The sequence below is a fragment of the Amblyomma mixtum genome, chromosome 2, assembly GCF_055824585.1.
Source record: "Amblyomma mixtum isolate Tamu chromosome 2, ASM5582458v1, whole genome shotgun sequence".
NCBI lineage: Eukaryota > Metazoa > Arthropoda > Arachnida > Ixodida > Ixodidae > Amblyomma > Amblyomma mixtum.
Window position 1 is genome coordinate 185,826,091 of NC_143013.1, and position 23,031 is coordinate 185,849,121.

Genomic DNA, 23,031 nt, shown 5'->3' on the forward strand with positions numbered 1-23,031 from the left:
CGTCGGACTGCCGCAGTGACCGGTGAACAAATTGTATTTTGGTTGTTTACCTTTCTCTCTTGTGTTAGCGCACTTAAGGTGCAATATTGCCTGAATTGTATTCTCTCTCTCGAGTTTAACTTTGCACGAGTTGCAATGTTTTATTAATCATTTTGTATGTGTCCGTACTAGTGATTGTGAAATCCTCTGTATTGTCTCTTTGCTGTATAAACTTTGTTTTTGTTTGTGAACCTTTGGCTCCGACCCATTCTCTGGCTTGCGACCAGCGAAAGCTGGGCACCGAACGCCCAAAAACCTCTTGTCACTTGGTGGCTGGTCTCCGCTGAGTTTGCCACGCTGAGTCGAGGGCATCTCCTTAGAGTCCGAGACCGCTACCCCCACACGCGCTAAGGGTGTCTGGGAGCTTCCCACTAAAAGTGCGCGAAGTGTGGGTGACAGCTACCATGGGAACTCTTTCTTCCACACAGCGCTCCTTCCCAGAGAAACGGGTGTGGAAGAACGTGGCATCTAAAGGGGGGAAGGGGGGGGGAGGGAGGAGAAAGCGACGGCTCTAACTTCGGCCTCACCGCCCATGAGGGCAATCTGCCCGGACACCGCTAACAACGATCACCTGCGGGAGGTTATACGTGAAGTTGTGGGAAAAGAGCTCCGACGATTGCTGCCAACGGGAACGCAGCCGCAGCTTATATCGCTCACGGACGTCACCCGGCGCGAACTTCAACTGGCCTTGGGTGCGATGCCGACAACCACACAGCCTATGGAGCCTGCAGACATGATTATGCTGCAGCAGTGCGCCGTCCTGCACCTCGACGATGGGACCCAAGCCCCTAACGCCCTCAGCCAGCGTCGCTGGACCGCCGCCCTCTCGCCCCAACCCGCCCGTCCTACGAGCGTCGCACACGGCCGAGGAAATGCGACGAGTGGAGAACACCCGACCAGAGCCGACCACTGTGCTTCCAGTAGTAGAAAACCAGCGAAAAGGACGCATTCACAAAAAGGAGAAGTACACAGGACAACGCTGGAAACGCAACTGAAAACTCTTTACTTGGTGGATCGCCAACATCAGAAAAGGGCGCACATGCGCGAGAGCACCACAAACGCTATCAAAACAGCAAACACAAAATTTATTAAGCGAGCGAAGATTCCATGTGGCAGCCTACGTCCCAATCATGAAATTGTACTCTTTTGCCGTGAACCTAACAGAGCTGTCGCTGACGCATTCAGTTCCTAACTGCTTGATTTTAAAAGCTTCTAAGATTTCTCGTTCTATCTGTGTTCTGCAACGGCCGATGATTTTGACATGATGGAACAGAGGGGTGCAGTCTTCGCAGTGGTTGCAATGTCTTGGCAGATTTGCTGTGTTGCCTGGCTGCAGCGAAGTGCGGTGCTGCCTCATACGGTCGTTGAAGCATTGACCTGTTATACCTATGTAGGCCTTGCCACAGGACAGTGGGAGCGAGTAAACAACATCGCTTGTGCATTTGGTGAACATGCTCGGGTGTTTGACATTACATTTCTTTTTTGTGCTAATTTTTGAGATGCGTGAACAAAGCGACGACAGGAATGTAATGTCAAACACCAGAGCATGTTGACCAAATGCACAACCGATGTTCTTCACTCGCTCCCACTGTCCTGTGGCAAGGCCTACATAGGTCAAACAGGTCAATGCGTCAACGACCGTATGAGGCAGCACCGCACTTCGCTGCAGACAGGCAACACAGCAAATCTGCCAGGACATTGCAACCACTGCAAAGACTGCACCCCTCTGTTCCATAATATCAAAATCATCGGCCGCGGAAAAACACAGATGAAACGGGAAACCTTAGAAGGTTTTAAAATCAAGCAGTTAGGAACTGAATGCGTCAGCGACAGCTCTGTTAGGTTCACGGCAAAAGAGTACAATTTCATGAATGGGACATAGGTTGCCACATGGAATCTTCGCTCGATTAATCTATTCTGTGTTTGCTGTTTTGATAGTGTTTGTGGTGCTCTCGCGCATGTGCGCCCTGTTCTGATGTTGGTGATCCACCAAGTAAAGAATTTTCAGTTGTGTTTCCAGCGTTGTCCTGTGCACTTCTCCTCCTTGTGAATGCGTCCTTTTCGCTGGTTTTCCACTACCATGCACCAACTGGCCCAACAAGCTACGCGTCTTCAGTACTATGCTTCCACTGCGGCGAAGCCGCTCACATTCTCCGGTACTGCCCATAGAGGAGAAGGGGCATCTCGGGATTGCTCGCACGTTGCACCGCTCCAAGAGAAGTACTATTGGCCGCGGCTAGCTGCCGACGTTTCCCATTCCGTGAAAACGTGCCATGAGTGTCAGCGACGCAAAACGCCTCCGACTAGACCAGCCGGACTCCCGAACCCCTTACCACCTCTGACTAAGCCCTTTCAGCAAATAGGAATGGACCTCCTCGGCCTCTTTCTGACTTCATCATGAGGTAACAATTGAAGCATCGTGGCCAACGACTACATGACCTGCTACGCCGAAGCAAAAGCTTTGCCTGATTGTACCGCAACAGAAGTCGCAAAATTTTTTGTCGAACGAATTCTCCTGCGACACGGCGCCCCCGAAGTGCTTATCACAGGCAGAGGAACGGCGTTTACAGCGGAGCTGACGCAAGCCATCGCTACAGTCAGGCAAGCCATCGAAGGACAACTGCCTATTATCCGGAAACCAACGGAATCACAGAGCGTCTGAACAAAACCATCGCAGACATGCTCTCTATATACAGCGACGCAGAGCGCAAGACGTGGGAGACTATGCTGCCCTACGTGATCTTCGCCTATAGCACTGCCGTCCAGGGGACAACCAGGTTTACCGCATTCCAGCTTGTATACGGCAGGAAGCCCACGACAACACTCGGGGCAATGTTCACGCACGTTTCCGAAGAAGACACCCTCGACGTCGCCGCCTACATTCATCTCGCCGAGGAAGCCCGAAGACTTGCGCAGCTTCGCAATAAAGACCAGCAGAACACCGACGCGCGACGCTATAATCTGCGTCGACGAGACGCGCATTACAAGCCGGGTGATCTTGTTTGGATATGGACTCCAATTCGCCGCCGTGGATTGAGTGAAAAGTTGCTGTGACGCTACTTGGCCCGTACAGGGTTCTCCGTCGCATTGATGACCTGGCTTATGAAGTCATCCCCGACGGCACGACAGCATCTCAGCAACGACGCACACGCCAGGAAGTCGTACATCTCGTACGCCTTAAACCATATCACGAACGCTAAAGGACACGAGGTTTGCATTCCACGTGCTTATTTCCATTTCTGAAGCATCGAGGCGACGCTTCTTTGGGAGGGGGGTAATGCCACCTGTCACTGTCGTATTCATTCGTTAGCGCTCAAGGCCGCAGGGAAGGGGTGTTATTATTTTGTTCGTGACGCGAGAAGCGACCGATCTAGTCTCGATTGACCACAGCCATGAAGATCTGCATCTACGTTTTTCCAGATTACTGCAGATGATCTGGACCTGTTATCTCGAAGTTTCCTTGCCGGCTTTAAATTGACCTATGCCGCCAGCGGCGGGCATTCGTAGTTCGACGAGTGACAAGGACGCTGGTTGCTTACGCCGCTACCGTGCTGTTTAGTTCTTTTGCCGGAGAAAGTCATCCCAAATAAAGAGCTTCGTTTGCAAATCTTATTGCTGTCTTCCTGACCGCTGGACTGCCGTCACTGCAACGTTACAATAGCACTGTTAACACGCTATAGAGTTTTTACGCTGAAAATTTTGTGCCAGAGGCTACCACAGGAAAGTTAGCTACTTTATTTTAATTAGAAAACCAGGCATACCTAAATATATGTCCACTTGTTTAAGTTCAGTTCTTAAAACCGTGCACAAGTCAAATATTCGCACAGGGCGTAGTCTCTTCTTTAAATTTCGCACAAGTTGAGTGAAACACAGCAAGAAACGAAGAGGAGTTACACATATTCTAGCTTAAAGCAAGAGGCAATGGACATGAGCAAGCCGTGTAGCGCATTTAGGTGCGAGAGGATGGTCAACTATCGTGACAAATTAGATTACAAATTATTAAAGGCAGCGTGCAGTGGTGGACAGTCACGTAGGCTTGTGAGACTATGGGATTTTCCGGGTTAGGGCGGCTGCAACTGGCACAGTAGAGGCTTAAATGGAAGTCAGTGCGAGAGAGAAACCTCTGTCGTGCAGTGGAGATAGGCATAGTTCTGAGACTGCAACACCTTTTTTGAGGCATATGTGTCGCCACTTCAGTCCGAATCTCGGAGGTAGCGCAAAGTTCTCCATAGATGGTGAAAGCAAAACCAGGCCACACCAGATGGGTTCAATTATTTTAGAATTTAGGGAGCAAATTCTGTCCATCCCTGCTGAAAAAAAGTTCTATGATGCAATAACCTCATAGATCATTCCTCATAGAATATCATACAATCAGTATGACATATCATACAATCTGTATGATATATCATACGAATTGTATGATATATCATACAGATTGTATGACATGTCATACAGATTGTATGATATTCTATGATGAATGATCTATGAGGTTATTGCATCATAGAACTTTTTTCAGCAGGGATCTTGCTATATTATGTTCTAACCACTGTATAAATTCTGTCCGTGTGACTCCACGCACAGGGAGATTATTCAGAAGTCGCCGCCAAGAGACAGCTTGTCTTAAGGAGCACTTTCCTTGTTTCTCTTTACACGTGCAGCTTTTAAAACGCTCAAACTGCCTTTCCTGAAATTAAGAATTTATTGCCGCAGCTAGTATGCTGTCATCGAGCTTACGTGGCCGCACAGTTATGTATTAAGTACACAGCCTAGCTTAACTTGAGTAAACTCTATGATTCTAGTGACAATAGGACATATTATTATATTTCAAGATGAAATTCAGTTTACTTTTGGTAATTTTTGTGGCCATTAGTCTTAAATAGCCTAATGATTTCGAGATTTCAACTTTCGATTTGTTGTTTTGATCAAATATTTATTTACTTTGTAACGAAGATAAGACAGCCAAAATTACCAAGAAAACAGGGGTGTAAACATGCCCACTTGAAAAGCAACATCAGTTAAAACCACCGCGAAGCGTACAACGCCACGCGAGTCACGAGATGAATAGTAGTGCACACGTGACGATACGCAGCGCTGTTCGTTGAATACAGTGTCTCGCGTGACGCTGCATGCTCTGTGATTCTTTAGAACCGACTGGTGCAATCAATTATAAGATTTGCGCTGCACTTCATTGCTCGGGCACGAGAATACGAAACGCTAAAATCCTCTGCGACGCACTTTCGGAGAACCCTGTGTGTTTTACACATTGGAAAAACACTGTGTAATGGTATTTGGGCTGGCATATTATTCGAATAGCTGGGTAGAACGTGTACGTAAAGAACATAACATAAAAAAGCATTCGAGGTTGAAGCCGTTATCTCCCCGGAAGAAAGCGCCTTGCGTTCATGGAATCACAAGGGCAGAACAATGCTCTTGTTTTCGTTTCCAAGACCTTGATGCACTGTTCGAGTGACCGCGCAGTCACCACATTTTGAAAACACACCGATATGTAACTGTTAAAGTTGCACTGCACGGCCCTCGTCAGCCTAGTTAGCATATACAACGTCTACCCGTTCAAGCGCTGCTCACTGGTTCCTGTCGCAGCAAGCGTGGCCGACCAGACCAGTTGGTGATTCATTGCAGTGGAAAACGGAACACAATGCAGTTTTCTAGAGAAGTACTAGAGGAAGGACTAGCACCACTGCACTGACGCAGTGCGGCGAACACAGCACGGCGGTGTTCGTCCGTCCTCTAGTCCTTGCCTAAAGAGCTGCGCTGTGTTCCTTTTCTCTCTAACATGTCAAAGGCTATTAAAAAAAACTGTTCCAGTTTCAACGAGTCTGAGAAAACTGGTTGGCTTTACTTTGTAGCCGTAAGGCTGTAGTGAGAGATATGGAGATGAGAAACTACTTCCGTAATTGAAGCCATATAAATTTGTGAATTCAAAAGATAAAACGACATTTTCATGCAACTGAGCCGCTTCCGTATTGGTCTCGCGTCCCTGTCCGTGAGGCACTTCGAGAATCTTGAAACTGACCCGCCTATCCCATCACTTGCTTAGTGAAGTCCTTTGCGTTATTCTCATGGCGAAATATGATTATGATGAATTGTCATACACACAGTAAGAACATTCTCCTTTCGCACTGCAGTGTTTTCCTTTCAACGAAACGTGGTACGAAGTGTACCGAAACTTTGAAAGTGATCCCTACTTCGGAGGCAACGGCACGTGTATCCGAACCACGGAAACAGGTCCCTATACAAACGGCTCCACCACAGCCACAGCCCAGTTTTCGCCCAACGTTACATTGTGAGTACCTGTGTGCAATGACTTCTTTTTTATGTTGGTTCTGGAATGTGTCATGCGTCACAGTCTTCTTTTTTTTTTACGTGTTGTGATCGCTGAAAGTAATGAGCGAAGCCCCGTGGAAAGAACACTCAACATTTGCGCGAACTACTTGACACGATGAATTGTATTTGAAACCTGCTGAATTTCCACCAGAAGCGTTCTGTAATACTTTTAAGCGGTAGCACTTTAAATATTAAGAAAAGCGAAATGATTGTCACGTGAATACATGTGGAAGTTGAAGATGTTAATTCACAGCCATGTCGAGCAGTTATTTTCGTTTTTCGCATGTTGGAGCGGGCGACAATGATGATGTTTATTAAAGATGCCCTGAAGAGGAATCTGAACTCGGATTTTTAATGCTGGAATTCGATCTGCACATTCCGAGCGTTCTTGGAAACTTCGCTTTATTGCCCTGTGCGGTCGATTTCTCTATTTTAAATAGGATTAACGCCGGGCTCCCGCCTTTCTTTGTTGAATTCCCCGCAAACGGTGGGAGGAGTCGATCAAACTTTCAACCAGTCCACTGGCGGCTTGCCGCTCTGCACTCGGCGGAGTGATACGTAGGGATTGGCGAAAGCAAAGAGTCCACGTGTATCTTTATTTCTGTGGGCCTAATTTGGAGATTTCTAGCCTCTGACTAGACCTATTTATTCACGGACAACTAAAAAAGTAAATAAAAGCGAAAGCAAAGTCGCCACGCGAATGTCTGAAAGGCACTCCATGAGTTGGTCGACTCCTCCCACAGTATGCGGGTAATTAAAGAAAAAGTGGGAGCCGGACGTTAATCCGATTTAATTTATGAAATTGGCCGTACAGGGCAATAAATCGATGTTTCTAAGAATGCTGGGAACGTGTAGATCAAGTTCCTGCGGCAAAAACATGCGTTCAGATTCCCCTTCAGGGTACCTTTAAACTCAAACCTTATAATTTTAAAACAGTTTTTTGTCAGTGCACCCTCAATACATTCTCCTGGCAAGAACTTTTTAAAGCGAGAGTGCTCATAAGGAACATGCAAAGTCTTAGCGACCCCTCTGCCTTTCTGTCTAAATGTTCAAACATTTCTCTCCTACTGTGAATGTTTCTCTCAGACCTACACTGTGCGTCGTTTTCTTTTTTTTTTTTGAAGCGAGCTGTCAGTCTGCAGCAGAACAATATCTGTTCTGCTGCATTTCGAAAATTGTGCTGCTTAAGACATAAACTTCATAAACCTTCTGACATTAAGCTACTTTGTAATTCTTCAATAATTACACCTAAACTAGAATATGCATGCATAGTGTGGGACCCGTACACTAAAACTGGCATAAAAAATCTGGAAAAAATACAGAGAAGGGCTGTCAGGTTTATTTTTAAAAAAATATGCAAGGACTGACTGACTCCCCAACCACCTTAATGGAGAGTAATAAAATTGAACAATTTGAACATCGCAGAAGAAAGCTTAGGTTATAATTTACTTCTCTCTTATTACATAACAAACTTGGTTTCGATCCCTCATCATACTTGACCCCGGCACCAACCAGACAAAGTCGTCAGCACAACCCCGTTCCCTAAACCCTATATTCGCTAGAACAGACACTTACAAGTTTTCGTTATTTCCGCGCACAATAACAGATTGGTATCGGCTAATGAAACCATTCCCCCATGAGTTTTGCCCAATTCTTGCTACATTGTGTTTCTCTTTTTTTGAAGTGTTGCGTTTTTTTCGGTTTCACTGACTTGTTCGTCCACCCTGCTTGGACTCAGTGTCCGCAGTATTTTGTAAATAAAAATAAAGAAATTAAAATACAAGGTAAAACTCTTATAGCTCTACTTCATTTGCCAATTTCTCTGCTTGGGCCCCCGAAGAGATGAATTTTTCATGCATCTGCTCCGAGCTCACCAGAGAACAATGCTTTATGTGTAGTTATGAAAAGGACATTTGCATCCACTTCTGTACAATAATATTACTTCTTTCAGCTGCATACATCTCAGTAATAACATATTCAGCAAGGGTGAGAACACTGCAGTATTTATTGCGGATTGTAAGCATACAGTTAAAGCTACAATCTAAGAGCTACTTTTCGAGTCAAGTAATTGCTCCAAGATATTAGAAAACAAAGTGACGATGTAAATGATAGGTTACGTAGGCCAGTGGACAAATATTACTTTTGTTTTCAGAGATGTCATCCTGACCCTTGTTTCTTCCTCTGGCTATGACGTAAAAAACACAATCAACGTGCAGAGTGCTACAGGTGAGTCCACCTAACTGACAAAACGGACAAAAAGCATTCTATTATCTGTAAACAAATTGAGGTGTTTTTATTGATCTTCTCAGACAATTTCTTATTGGCAGCAATGCTCTGTTCATGTTGCGGCGACGGGTCTCTTTTTGCGTAAAAAAATAATTTAAAAGAACAAATGGCATGGTCGCGCATTTTGGGCAAAAAATAAGCCGTTGGTTGCTACGTTCGACAAAACAGTACTACATCCTGCCAACATAGCTCGCCCAGTATTGTGCTTTTAGGGTCGAGGCAAAGTCCTAGTTCGAACTAAACATCGGATTACTTTCATGGAGGAACCACCGTTCTCGCATTTTACTGGGATTTCGTTTTGTAGTTCGCATGCTAAGCGCACTGTTCGACATTCATGCACAATTGCCTCTTAAGCAAGCTGTTATTATCAAGAGGTGCCTTTTCCGCACACACTTTGAGGTGAGAGAAACAGCTTCTTACATTTCATTATAGTTCTGCTACATGTTACATTATGCTAAGGACGCTGTATGTGAGAAACTGGCGCGCTCGATTGGTATACGCGAGTCGAACGCGCGAAGGTTTTGTGCACGAAGGCTAAAACATGACACTCCAGAAGACCGAAAAGAATATTTTTGTCAAGTTGTGAAAAAGCTCTCTTGAAAGTATGGAGCTAAAACTACTTTTTCGTTGAAAAAAACGAACCTCTATTTGCTTTGGAAAGCTTAACTTCAGTCGACGGATCAATCCTTCACAACAGAGGCCACACTGATAAGCGCTGGTTGCACTTTGCTATCAAGTTTTTTGTGCCTAATATAATGGTTCTCTCTCAAAGATTCCAGCATCGCCTTCAACCTGACTGTGGCATACAGGGACTGCGAGAACTGCAAAATTTTCCGCCACAGCTACATAAACTCAGGTAAGAAGCTTATTCTAGCAGCTGGTAAACGAACGGGTGGCTGCGATATTAGACACCTTTAGCATACCGTCTACCGTATTACCGTTACCGTTACCGGAGCACCGGGAGCCCGCCTGCCGCCGGTGAGCACTCGCTGATTGGTCCCGATGCTGCAGGCGCGCGCGTAGCTGCCGGGTGCCTGGCGCCATCTGGCGGCGTCAAGGAGATTTGCGCATGCTCATTGGCTGGGCGCAGGCTCCCGGTACTCTGGTACCGGTACCGGTATTATGGTACACGGTATGCTAAAGGTGTCTATCAGACGCATGTGACAGTGAAAATCTCAGTTAAAGTTTTTCTTATGAGCGAGAGCTGAACTCAAGGCTCTAAAGCGCAGAATATGAACTCGTACTCTTCAGCTTCATTCCTCCTACGGTATTAAAAAATTAATGTCGCCGAAACTAACGCGATGATCAGTCTATTTATCACAGAGTAAGCAAGAAGATGAAAATGTGGCTACATTTTTATATGTGCGATATCTCAACGCGCTTAGCTCTTGAAAAACGGCTTGAAGATATTGTCAGCCAGAGACAGAATCCCGACACCGGCCAAAGCTGGAACGAGTTTTGAAATGGATGATATTTATGCCTCCTAAGTCGATTTCAAATCATGCACCTGTCCTTCAAAACCATACCCACCAGACCAAGCCAAGCCGAGCTCAAACAAAGCTGATAGACGAGAAAATCTCGGATTTCAATGTCTCTGGAACAGTAATTAGCAGCAGAGCGCTTAGTACGGGGCTATTTGGGCAATGCGAACTTTACAGCGAGAGCGGACGTGGAAGATCAATGGTTTAGAGTTACAGATCAGGGTATTCGGCTAGAAGGGGATGAAGGAATGGAATATATAGGAACAAGGATGATGGCAAAATAAAAAAACAAACAAACAAAGAAATGTTACACATAATTTATCGAAGGTGGATAGAACAGTCATTGCAGTTCTAGCGCTTAGACAAAGAGTGCGGGAAAGGGCAGATAAGAAGGTTCGTATTAGCACGCTGACAAGACCCGATGGTATTCCGACGATGTTAATAACGAAGCTAGGACCAAAATCCAAGCAAACACTAAGACAGGTAGTGAGAAAAATGATAACCAATAGGAAAGCTCTCGATGGAAGGTGATTAAGCAGAATGAACATGATATATGAGGAAAAGGGGGACAAAGATGACACAAAACTACCGTCCCATAACAGTGATGTCTGTGGTTTACAGTGGGGTGATGCAGATTATAAAGGACCGACTGCATGTATGGGTGGAAAACGAAGGGGTGCTAGGGGAGCTGCAAAATGGGTTCCGGAAACAAACGAGGTTAGAGACAATCTGTTTACATTGACGCAGTATATATACATGGTCTGTTCTGAATGTAGTAGGACTGGTTTTTTCCTGGGCGAACGGGCGGACAAGAGGTGGTCTGCGCGTGCAGGTTCGTTGCAGGGGGATATTAGGAATGCTGGGGAAAATCGGCAGTCGGCTCTCTGGCGTTGAAGAGAGGAGGTCGCTTGTACTGTGAACCCCTGTCGAAACGTCTCGTCACGCAGAATCGTCGAGCGTTTACTGCATCAGCGATACGCGATCAAATTTTGAGTAAATCTTAGTAACACGGGCAAATAGATTCAAAACATGATTAAGGAGGCCTACGGTGACGCTTCCATGGGTAGATAAGGTGTTTTTGATAGGCTCAAGCTTTTCCGAGAAGGTAAGGAAAGAGTGGAGGAAGACGACCGCTTCAGACGCCCTTCGACCAGCAAGACCAACGAAAATGTGTAGCGAGGGAAACATTTACTTAACAGTGATCTATCAGAATGATTGCTGATGACTTGTGCATTCCTCAAACCCAAGTTTTTGGGATCGTGACAGAAAACTTATCCATGAGGAAAGCGTGCGCGAAGTAGGTGCCGGGAGTGTTGTCAGAGGAGGAAAAGGCCAACCGGTAGGATCTTCTTCGTCATCTGAATGAGGACCCCGATTTTTTGTCCCGCACAAGGCGGCAACGCTGTCTCAGCCGCCCTACAGCCTCGACTTGGCCCTGCCAGACTTTTTCTATTCCCGAGAATAAAATCGACGCTCGAGGGGAAACATCACGGATCGGTAGAGGTGGTTCAACAGGCCGTGACGAGGGAGCTAAACAGCATTCCGGTCCAGGTGTTCCTGGAGGCGTACAAAAACTAAAACTCATTAGCAGCAGTGAGTAGGTGCGGAAGGGTGCTACCTTGAAAAATTGTAATCGTTTGTACTATTCTCTTGAACAAATTTTGTTTAAAAAAATGAGTCCTACTACTTTCAGAACAGACCATGTACATTCCTGAAAAGGAACACAAGCCCCTATGGCTAGCATTTCTGGATATCAAGGAAGCCTACAATATTGTTATTGAGAGGATTTATGGGACATACTGGGCACATTGGACGGGGAAGATGGAGTAAATATACTTTTAAAAGATATCGATAAAAGTAACGAAGTGCTCTTCATATGAAAAAAAAAATGTGAGATCCTGTATAGATACAGCGGGGGCTTAGGCAAGAATGTCCTCTGTTACCTTTGTTGCTCATGTTGTATCTCCAATGGTTTTATCTCCAACCTTTTTTTTCAAGCAAGGCGAATAGATTAAACATTCATTACCGGTATTAATGTACGCGGATGATATACTAGTAATGGCTGAAAAAGAGGAAGATTTGCACTAGATGATAGTGTCACGTTGTAGTGACGGCAGTCCAGCGGTCAGTAAGACACCAGAAAGACTTGCAAACGAAGCTCTTTATTTGGGCTGACTTGCGCCCTCAAAATAACTGAATCACTCGGTGGCGGCGTAAGTAACAAGCGTGCTTGTCAATCGTCGAACTACGAACGTCCGCCGCTCGCGGCATCGTTCAATTTAAAGCCGGCAAGGAAACTTCGAGATAACAGGTCGGGATCATCTAGAGTAATCTAGAAACAAGTAGATGCAGCTGTTCATGGCTGTGAACAATCGAGATTAGTCCGGTCGCTTCTCGCGTCACGAACAAAAGTGATAACAACGCTTTCCTGCAGCCTTGAGCGTGAACGAACAAACACTACAATGATACGTGGCATTACCCCCCTCGCAAAGAAGCATCGTCTCGATGCTTTAAAATGAAAATAAACGCGGAGAATGCGAACTTCGAGTCCTTTAGCGTTCGTAATAAGGTTTAAGGGCCGCGGTAAAAGCTTTCAAGTCTGGCTATGTCGTCGTCGTCGTAGTTGTCGTCGTCGTCCTAGTTGTCGTCGTCGTCGTCCTAGTTGTCGTCGTCCTAGTTGTCGTCGTCGTCGTCCTAGTTGTCGTCGTCGTCGTAGTTGTCGTCGGCGTCGTAGCTGTCGTCGTAGGGGTCGTAGTTGTCGTAGGGGTCGTCGTCGTAGGGGTCGTCGTCGTAGGGGTCGTCGTCGTAGTGGTCGTCGTCGTAGTGGTCGTCGTCGTAGGGGCCGTCGTCGTAGGGGCCGTCGTCGTAGGGGTCGTCGTCGTAGTTGAGGCATAGTCTTGTGTTTCCGTCGATGGACGGTCTTAGTTCTTGCGCTCAGAAGCAACCTCACCTCCAGAGGCTGCTTTATTCAGTTTAACCTTCGGGGGCCGGGGGAGCGTCCGCGCACTGCGTAGCCTCGGCTAGGAGATACATAGCGCGGTGACGATGGCGACGGAGAACGAGATGGGCGGCTCGGCGATGAGTATTCTTCCCGACGCAAGAACTCTTCGATTGCGGCTGGTCGCAGGCCAGGTCGGGGTCGTGGGGCGTCGTAAGAAAATCCTCGGATGCCCATTCTCCTGTATGGGCAGTACCGGAGAATGTCACCGGCTTCTCCGCAGTGGAAGCATAGTTGGCGGCGCTGGTCGGATGTTCTCCACTCGTCGCATTTCCTAGGCCGTGTGCGACGCTCGTAGGACGGGCGAGTTGGGGCGAGAGGGCGGCGCTCCAGCGCAGCTGGCTAATGGCGATAGGGGCTTAGGTGCCATCGTCGAGGTGCAGGACGGCGCACTGCTGCGGCGTAAGTCATGGCTGGAGGCTCCAAGAGGCTGCGTGGTAGACTGGAGTCAAGTCCTCCGGTGAATGACTCGAAGGGCTGGCGTCGCAACTTGCTGGGGGTGTCCAGTACATGGAAGGCTACCCAGCACCTCCACCAGATGTCACGTTGTAGTGACGGCAGTCCAGCGGTCAGTAAGACACCAGAAAGACTTGCAAACGAAGCTCTTTATTTGGGCTGACTTGCGCCCTCAAAATAACTGAATCACTCGGTGGCGGCGTAAGTAACAAGCGTGCTTGTCAATCGTCGAACTACGAACGTCCGCCGCTCGCGGCATCGTTCAATTTAAAGCCGGCAAGGAAACTTCGAGATAACAGGTCGGGATCATCTAGAGTAATCTAGAAACAAGTAGATGCAGCTGTTCATGGCTGTGAACAATCGAGATTAGTCCGGTCGCTTCTCGCGTCACGAACAAAAGTGATAACAACGCTTTCCTGCAGCCTTGAGCGTGAACGAACAAACACTACAATGATACGTGGCAATAGACATCTGCGGTACAAAGGGAGACTGATTAGGTTTCTACTATAGTTAGGAAAATCTGCAGTCATGGCATTTAATGAGGGCGACGAGGATAGAATAGAGAAGATCATGCTAGAGGTATTGGATAAGTACAAGTATCTTACGATGCAGATAAATAACAGTGCTGAGTACCTGACAGAGCATGAAAAATATTTAATTACTAAAGCTGGTAGGAATGTAGCTGTCATAAAAAATAAGCATTCTGGAATTGCAATAGTTGCGAAGTGGTAAGAGGGATTTTGAAAGAGGTGATGGTTACTAGTCTGACTTTCGGCAATATGGTCCTGTGTATGAGACCAGATGTTCAGGCAGGGTTAGAAATCAAACAACATGGTGTAGAGACGCTTGCTTTTGGATATAATGGCTTTATATCAAATCAGGGGGCGCAGGGTGTATAGGGGTGAGCGCCGTACGAGGGCAGGGAACCTAGTAGTAAGATAGAATTTGAGGAGTGATTGAGGGAAATGGGGGAAAAACAATGAGTTAGGAAAGTTTTCAGTTAATTGTGCATGAGAAATGTCGGCACAAAATAGAGAAACCGAACTAGAAAGCTGTCAAGAAAATATCTAGACAGCACTTGGGGGACAAAATAAAGAATGATCGGTTAAACAAAAGGTTAAAGAAAAAGAGGGATGTGGGGAAAACAGGGACTCTGACGAAATCGCCCTGGGAATATACAGAATGCTTAAGCAGTTGATTGCCAAAGAAAATATCTACGATAACTTTAGGGGAAGCTGTTTGTTCTTCGAGGCCAGGACGTGAGCTTTTGTGCACTAAGACATATCGAGTCAGGAACTATGAGACAGATACGTTATACGGTGCGTGTGGAGAGGAGGAGAAACAGCTGTACACTTCATACTTTTCTGTAAAGGGCTTCAACTGCAGTTGAAAGCAGTGGGGCAAATATATTCAAAGCATTAACGTTTAAGGACAGTGAAGAAAAATAATTTTAGGCGGGTAGAAGTAACCAAGCGAACGTAATCGGACTGATGGCTACAATCAAGAAAAATAGTGAAATTTCACGAGCCATGGGGAGGTGGCTTGGGCCACTGCTCGACTCAAAAGGTTCAGCCTTATCGATCCGTCCGTCCGTCCGCGCGCCCGCCCGCCCGCCCGCCCGCCGACATTGATACACCATGCTTTACAGCCGTCTCCCGAAGTCAGGGTAGCCTCAAGCTGCGAAGGAAATGAGAATGACTGCAGGAGCCAATATGATTTTCTTGGTCTTCAAATGTTGCTGCGTTCGAAGCAGTCATGCAGGCTGACTTTACGAAGCATGCAACTCTTCCCATATTCCTGTTTCGCCATCACTGCCTGCCATTGTGAAGCTACTCCGACTTTGTGTTCCTCTCTTTTCTCTATTAACTGCCCAGCACTGCCGCAGTTGTACTGAACTCCACGATGCTATTTTCCCTCAAAGCAGTGCATCACGCTGAGGTCAATGAGCCAATCGTGGGAAGCGAGCAGTTCTGGGCAGTTAACGAAATTCTCGAGGGGCATCGCTACATGTTGTCCGCTTTTGCTCTATTTTGCCGCTCTTTCAAGTTCAGATTTTGTAGAACTGACATGTTTGGAGACTGGGAACTTAGTTTCTAAACCTAGACTAGGTATTCGTCTCAAATCTCCCTTCCAACGAAATTTAGCGAACTAAGACCGATGCTACACCTTATATTAGGCATATCCTTACTGCAACGCCCAAATTTCGACCTTACCAAGCATATATGGCCGACAATCCCATCAGTGGAAACAGTCTCTATGATCGCTGAATTGATCGGGCAGTTCGTGACTGCAAACGTTTTGGTGCGAACATTGGCTCTCAAGAGCCGTGATAATTGTGCGCGGGAAATCATAATTATCGGAAAGGATTTTCGGCAGATATCAGCCCCGATGACTTGCGAGACACATTCCCCTCTTATTAAGTGTTCTGCTTGCCCGCGATATAAAGTGACCCACGCTTCATGCGGCCGTGTTCACGTGTGGACTACTCGTTAATTTTACTGCACCCTTCTTGTTACTTTTTCGTCTCTTTTTTTTTCCTGTTCCATCGCGCAGATTAGGAAACTAAAATTGGTCGAAATATGCCGTTCAACCTCTTTCCTGCTCCCAGTGCTCCCCTACAGGAAATTCGGAGATCTGAGCTGAACTGGTTGTTGGATGTTTTAATTTCACTGTCACTTGTTTTTCAGTCATTTTGTTCGGTCTGCACATGATGACCTTGCAGGGAAAATGTGCCTTTCGCAAAAAAAATTTACAAAAAAAAGAGTTTTACTAAGACGCCATAAGAGAGATCAGCAAACCGCCGCGCACATGAAAAACTTCATTAAAATATGATAAGCTGCCGAAAAAAAAAGCAACGCTTAAGGAATATCAATTTTCAACAGCGCTAAAAGCGCTAATTATTTTCGCATGTTTCCTATCTGAAGTATCACCTGGCATATATAAACTCCCGTTTGCGTGACGTTTACTTCCCTTTATCTTCACTAAGCTATTTGCCACCCTATTCACGTTCTTTTGGAAACGATTATAACAGTGACCTCTTTATATATATATAGGTTGGGTCGGTGGTTTCATTTTCATCCGGTAGCATATTGCAGCGGAAATTCATCAATACACGTCGGGAACAACAGCTCTCAATGTCTTACGTTACACTTCATTACTATAAATGGGATAAGAATAACTTGAGAACACATCCAGTATACATACACTTCGGAAATGCATTGCCAAAATGCATATCAAAAAGACAGCAAGAATAAATGGCAGAAAAAATAGAAAACAAGGCGAAACCTCATTTTATGCCCTTAAATAACGTTTGCTCTGAAAACTACAATGCAGTACATACATGAGGGCAACATCTTTCGATTTACAATGACCTATTTATTATTGCAACCGCACGTACCATGTAAGGGAGTCATTTGCCTCGAGCACATGGCAACACTTGCCAGCTTCCATTGCGAGCAGCTTTAGACGAGAGTAACTGTCCTGCCGGTTCATAGGCAACTTTTATGGGTGATCGGAGTAGGAGCGGGGGGGGGGGGGAGACAGCAGGATAAAGGGAGTCAGTGTGGTTAGTATAGAAGATTGCTCCCCCAAGGAACGGTGCTCACACAACTTAGGTCCGTCATGGCGATTTGCCTCCCGCAGCACTTGTGGTACTGAACAGCTGCAGAAGGGGTTTGGTTTGGTTTACGGGGTTTAACGTCCCAAAGCGACTGAGGCTATGAGAGACGCCGTAGTGGAGGGCTCCGGAAATTTCGACCACCTAGGGTTTTTTAACGTGCACTGACATCGCACAGTACACGGGCCTCTCGAATTTCACCTTCAAGAAATTCAGCCGCCGCGGCCGGGATCGAACCCGCGTCTTTCGGCTCAGCAGCCGAGCACCGCAACCACTGATCCACCGCGGCGGGGCAACAGCTGCAGAAGTGAAGCTTGGAGCAGCTTTGGCGCGTTAGATTGTTTCCGCACGTAGGGATTGTCATATGAAACCCAAAGTGAAGACTGCTGCTAACTCCAACCACGCGCGTTGAAGGCTCGGCGTAAAACTTCAAATTAACTTGACGAACACTGCAAGAATTCAAACCCAATCCACAAATTCAAGCGCAGTTAATGGGGCGAAGCTCCTAACTCCTAAAGCACGTAATTCCTGCGAGGTCCTTTGTTGTGTTTAGGCTATTAAGATGATGTTTTATGTCGGGCCTGCGCAATATCAAGCCATGCCGAACAGGCGCCACAGACCAGCTGAAAAAGGAAAGCGCCCTGAAAAAGAGGAATCTAGATTGTTGAGTCTATTTGCGCATACAGCACGACACAACCGACACGATGCCTCTGAAATAGGCCGTCGAAATTTCTTTGACATACTCTCATACATTATTTGCTCAAGGATTATCTTACTGAGATGCCTCCCAAGATAACAACCATTAGAATATTACTGTGCATTTTATGGAAAAAACGGTGGCTTCCTTCAGCTATTCGCATGCATGTCGCGAAAGCCGTGAGCGTACCTCTCTTCCGTCCTTCTTGAGAAGTTATACTATATTTGAAGAAAAAATAAGTGCGACAACGTTAAATTTATCTATATACCATGGCTGCGTAGCTCTGTACCAGAAAGGTAAAACCCACAAGCACCCTGAACCAATGATGACACGTCGCGATCTCTAAGGATACATGCTCGCCTTGCGTGCTATACTGAACTGCGCATATGACTGAGATCGAATGTTTTAAATTAATGCTTCCCCAAAATCTACAAGACCATATAAAGCATTTTCGAATGGCTTTTGTTTTTGTAGGTTTTCTTTAACGACCCGGAAGGATACCATTATCAAACGATTTCAGTGCGCTCTACATATTGTTAACATTCATCCACTCTCTTGTTAATTCTACGAACCTGGCGGTAAATAATTAAACAAGAACGTTAACCTGATTTCACGCAGGACAAGGATGCAGCTACTGGGCGCCCGAGAGCAAGCTTGGGGTCAACAACACCTGTTGTGACTTCATATTTGATCTGCTTTGCGGCACAACTCCCAAGTACCAAATCTACAAGGACTGCGATAATGATGCCTAGTAAGATACGCATCATTCGTGGCACGGTTTATTGTGTACCGTGTAATTACATCCTGTAGCAGTGTTTCTGTTCGACGCCAAATAAAGCTGGTTTAGTCATTCTGCAATGATTTCTCGACACGAGTATTGCACAGGTTTCCTCACCCTTGTGTAGAGCCCTCGAGCGGCACACCTCCCTAGAAACAAATTCATACCTCTTCGTAGCTTCTAGCTTTTAAGGGAAAACTTGCGCGAAAATAGAGACACGTAGGCGTGCAAGTAAGATGGACACAATGACTTTGCCAAGAAATCATCGACACGTAGACCTGCAAGTAAGCTGGGCATAAGGATTTTACCAGGAAATCATGGACTGTTTTGCAATTTCAGATTTCATTCCGTCGTGACCATAGTTTCCGCGCTTTACAGAAGGGTGACGGAGACTGTACACAGGAGAACAGAATACTGACGAAAAGTGATGCTAGTGAAACCTAAGAAGCGAACATGAGTAATTTCACACCTTACAAATCACCTGTTTTGGGGATGAAATTGCACGCGGGGAGGTTTTCGAACACTTCGAGTTGACAATCGCATTATATTCTGAGACATCGATCTAGTGTCTGGAATGGTAGTTTCTCAAAACAACAGGTACAAGAGGTATAAAGGTGCAAATGGAAGGAATCTTAGGCTATCGGTTTCAAAAAAACGCACGAAGTCACGGTAGGCCGACAAATGATGTTGCAAAACTGCCACAAAATCAGGCATGCGAAAGATCTTTCAGGAATTGGCAGGTTTGTCACGTGTGTTTGGTATCTTGAAGGTGTACAAAGAGGAATGTGAAATCGTAGTTTTACGACGGGAACTCGATATACACGCTCCGAGCATTCTTAGAAACTTTGAATTATTATCCTGTGCGGCCGATTTCTCTAGCAAATCGGATTAAACGGCTCGTCTGCCGCCCATTTTTTTAACTCGCCTCCGAAAAGAGGAGGAGTCGGGCAACGCGTGGGGTTCCTCATCTAGTTGTGTAGCGGCTTCACTTTCGCTTTTATTTTTTTTTTGTTTTTACATGACTAAATAGTTTCAGACGCAGGCTACATAACCGCAAATTAGACCAAAGGAAATAGAACAAACTTAGACTTTTTGCTTTAGCCGATGGCTACGTATCACTCCGCCGATGCAAACCGGCAAGCTGCCATGCGACTGGCTGAAAGGCACTGTACGCTATGGCTGACTCCTACTTTTTTCGGAGGCGCGTCCAAAAAAATAAAATAAAAAGCGGTGGGAGTCAGGACGCTTAATTCTGTTTAACAGAAAAATCAGCCGCACAAAAAATAATTTTCAGTTTTTAAGAATGCTCGCAGCGTGCAGGTCCAGTTCCCGAGGTTAAAAACGAGCTCAGAATCCTCCTTAGTGCACTTTTAAAGCGCAGCAAAGAGTGCATTGCATTCTACCGTATACCGCCAGAACGTGTTGCAGTAAAGATGATTATATTTGAATAAACTGACAGACGGTTATCGTAGTCTATAATGAAAAATTTGAGCTCAGCTCTTCACAGCCACCTGTCACCGCTTGCAAGTGGCGTGTTACGCTTCTAGCCGCCTTCCGAGACCGTAGCAGGCGGGCCGTCGCGTTCTTGAATGAAATAGCCGAGGCGACGAGTACGTTGGGCGTCGAAGAATCGTCGACAACTTTAGCAGTGAAAGCACCAGAGCCACCTCTGCGACATAAATCCAGTGTTGCCAAGGCAGTGGCAGGATGACATAATCGGCTTTACATGGTGTACAGATACTGCTTTTTTGTTTCTTAAAAGCTGTGGCAGGCACAAGTAACTAAAGACCATGTAGTGACTGACAAATATCCACAACGTGCCCATCAAAGTCCCTACAGAGTGTGAGAATGAGAACGCTATGCCATGAAGCATCAAGTCGAAGAAATGCTGCGGTACGATTTCGTGAAGCCGTCAAAGAGCCAATGGCCTGCCGCCGGTTGGCTTGCTGAATAACGATGGTGCGCTTGGTTTTGCAAGGATTATCGTTGTTGTGAATCTGTGAACGTTTTGAATGACTCTGCAACGCAGAGTACTTCTTGTCGATGTATTTCAAGAGCAGTAACGGAGAGATCATCATCAGCCTGACTATGCCCACTGCAGGGCAGATACCTTTTCCATCTCTCTCCAATAACCCGGTTCTGTGCTAGCTGCAGCCATCCTATCCCAGCAAACTTCGATTGTTGCACCTGCCCACCTAACTCACTGCCGCCGCTTGCCATGCTTTTCTTATCTTGCAATCCTTTCCCTTACTCTTGAGGACCATCGGCTATCTTACCTTCGCATTACATGCCGTGTCCTCGCGCTTTTGTTCCCCTTGATTTTGACTAGGAAGCCATTAAACTCCATTTGTTCTCTTGCTCACTATGCCCTCTTCCTGTTTCTTAATTAACGTTACAAGTATTATTATACTTTCCATAGCTCGATGTGTGGTCCTGAATTTAAGTTGAGCCCTTTTCGTTATCCTCCCTGTTTCGACCCTTACTGGCAGATAGAGGTAAAGAAAAAGACGGCCCACGACAAGGCCTGTTTGATTTTAAGCTGATGCCATTTCAACTTTGTTCCGCTCCTGCAGCTTCTCAGTGGGTCATGGACGCGGTGTTAGCGGGTCTGAAGTTTAAATCCAGTCTAGTTTACTTACACGACCTCCTAGTGGGCGCAAGGAGCTTCGACGAACTATTAAGGAAGCAGAAGCAAGTACTGTACGCAGTGGAGTATTGTGAACATCGTTGAACCAAGAAGGACGCCGCTGCGGCTGCCTGCAGCTGCTTTTGCTGACCACGTTTTCAGCAAAGGTCGAGTGCGACGAAGGAAAAACAGCCGCGATTGGAAGCCTCCCGCACCCTGCCAAAAAGAAAATTGTCGGAGGACTTTTATGAGTGTGCCGATGTTAAAGCAGGTTTTTAACGGACTCATTTAGTTTTCCTGATCACATGACACACTATTAAATAACCCGACGTTCTGTTCAGATGGAAATCAGAGCTAATCAAAGCCCTCAACTTGCAAGCTGTTTACATGAAACACCAGTCCTCGCTCACTTTGATGAAGCCGAAAAAGAGATTCAGACTGACGCAAGCAGCTCGGCCTTGGTGCCGTGCTCATCGAAAGGAACAGCGAAATAGGGCGACTCATTGCTTGCGTGAGCCGGTCGCTGCCAATAGCAGAGGTTAACAATTAAACGAAGGAAAAAATGCGCCCGGCGATAATATGGGACACATGAAAATTATGCCCATACCTACATTGAATGCAAATCAAGGTTTTCAACGATCATCACGCGTTATGCTGGCTTGGAAACTTCAAAGATCCCTCATGCAGCCTCGCTCTCTGAACGTTATGACTGAAAGAGTTCGACGTAGCCGTAGTTTACAAGTCTGCATGCAAGCACACCGACGCCGAATGCCCCGCCACGACATCTGTGGATGCACTTCTGATAGACGATGATAACTCGTACTCTGGGCCTGCCAGTAGGAGGACTATCGCGAAGCAGCAACGCTCGGATCCCGACCTACAATGCCTGTCCGGTACCCGAAAAATTTGGTTTTGTCATGCTGTCCAGGGTTCAAGCGTTGGATTTCCGCTTTCTAGCTATGAAATCAGATGGTCGTGAAGAGGGACTTTGCCCATAACATGGACCTTAAAAGAAATATTGTGGTCCTTTCTAGTAGCCTTCTAGACGAAATTCTGCAAGCTTCACACGAAGAACTGACAGCTCGGCACTTCGGGTCTACGACCACTCCACGCCCAACTGAGGACTAATATCGCTGACGACGACGGTCCACCGACGTCTTGCGGTTTGTGCAGCCAGCAGGAGTTCTGAAGTCAATTCTATGATCAGCAAAGCCATTCCAGAAGATGAGTATGGACCTTCTCTGCTCCTTCACCGCGAACAAGTGGATAATACTGCTGACCGACTATCTGACGTGCTCTGCCGAAGCAAAAACCCTGTCGAATGGAATACCATATGGAACTGCAATATGCTTCGTGTAATACATGAGCCTGCGTCATGGAGCCCCAGACGTGCCTATCATGAACTAGGTATGAGTGCTCGCGGTGGCGATGACGCAAGGCGATGACGCTACTGGGGTGCAGCTGTGTACAGTCAGTATAAAAATGGCCTTGCGACGAGCTTCAACAAGATCATTATCGCTAAATATGTCAACGTTATCGCTAAATATGTTATCGCTAAATATGTCATCGCTAAATATGTTATCGCTAAATATGTCATCGCTAAATATGTCAACGCGAAACACGATATCGGAAATGCCATGCTCTCTAACGTTCTCTTCACCTACATAACCGCAGTGCAGGAGACCATCCAGATCACTGCATTTAGGCTC

At 46.2% G+C, this 23,031-nt stretch overlaps 1 protein-coding gene across 1 annotated transcript in view; it reads left to right on the forward strand.

The window, feature by feature from the left end:
- Positions 1-18,670, forward strand: part of LOC149361824 (uncharacterized) — a 73,390-nt gene extending 54,720 nt beyond the window's left edge. Inside the window, exons 2-5 of the mRNA XM_089568163.1 lie at positions 6,186-6,343; positions 8,537-8,610; positions 9,443-9,526; positions 18,537-18,670. Of these exons, the coding sequence (XP_089424289.1) occupies positions 6,186-6,343; positions 8,537-8,610; positions 9,443-9,526; positions 18,537-18,670 (450 nt within the window). The remainder of the gene's footprint in view (positions 1-6,185; positions 6,344-8,536; positions 8,611-9,442; positions 9,527-18,536) is intronic.
- The last annotated feature ends 4,361 nt before the right edge of the window (positions 18,671-23,031 follow it).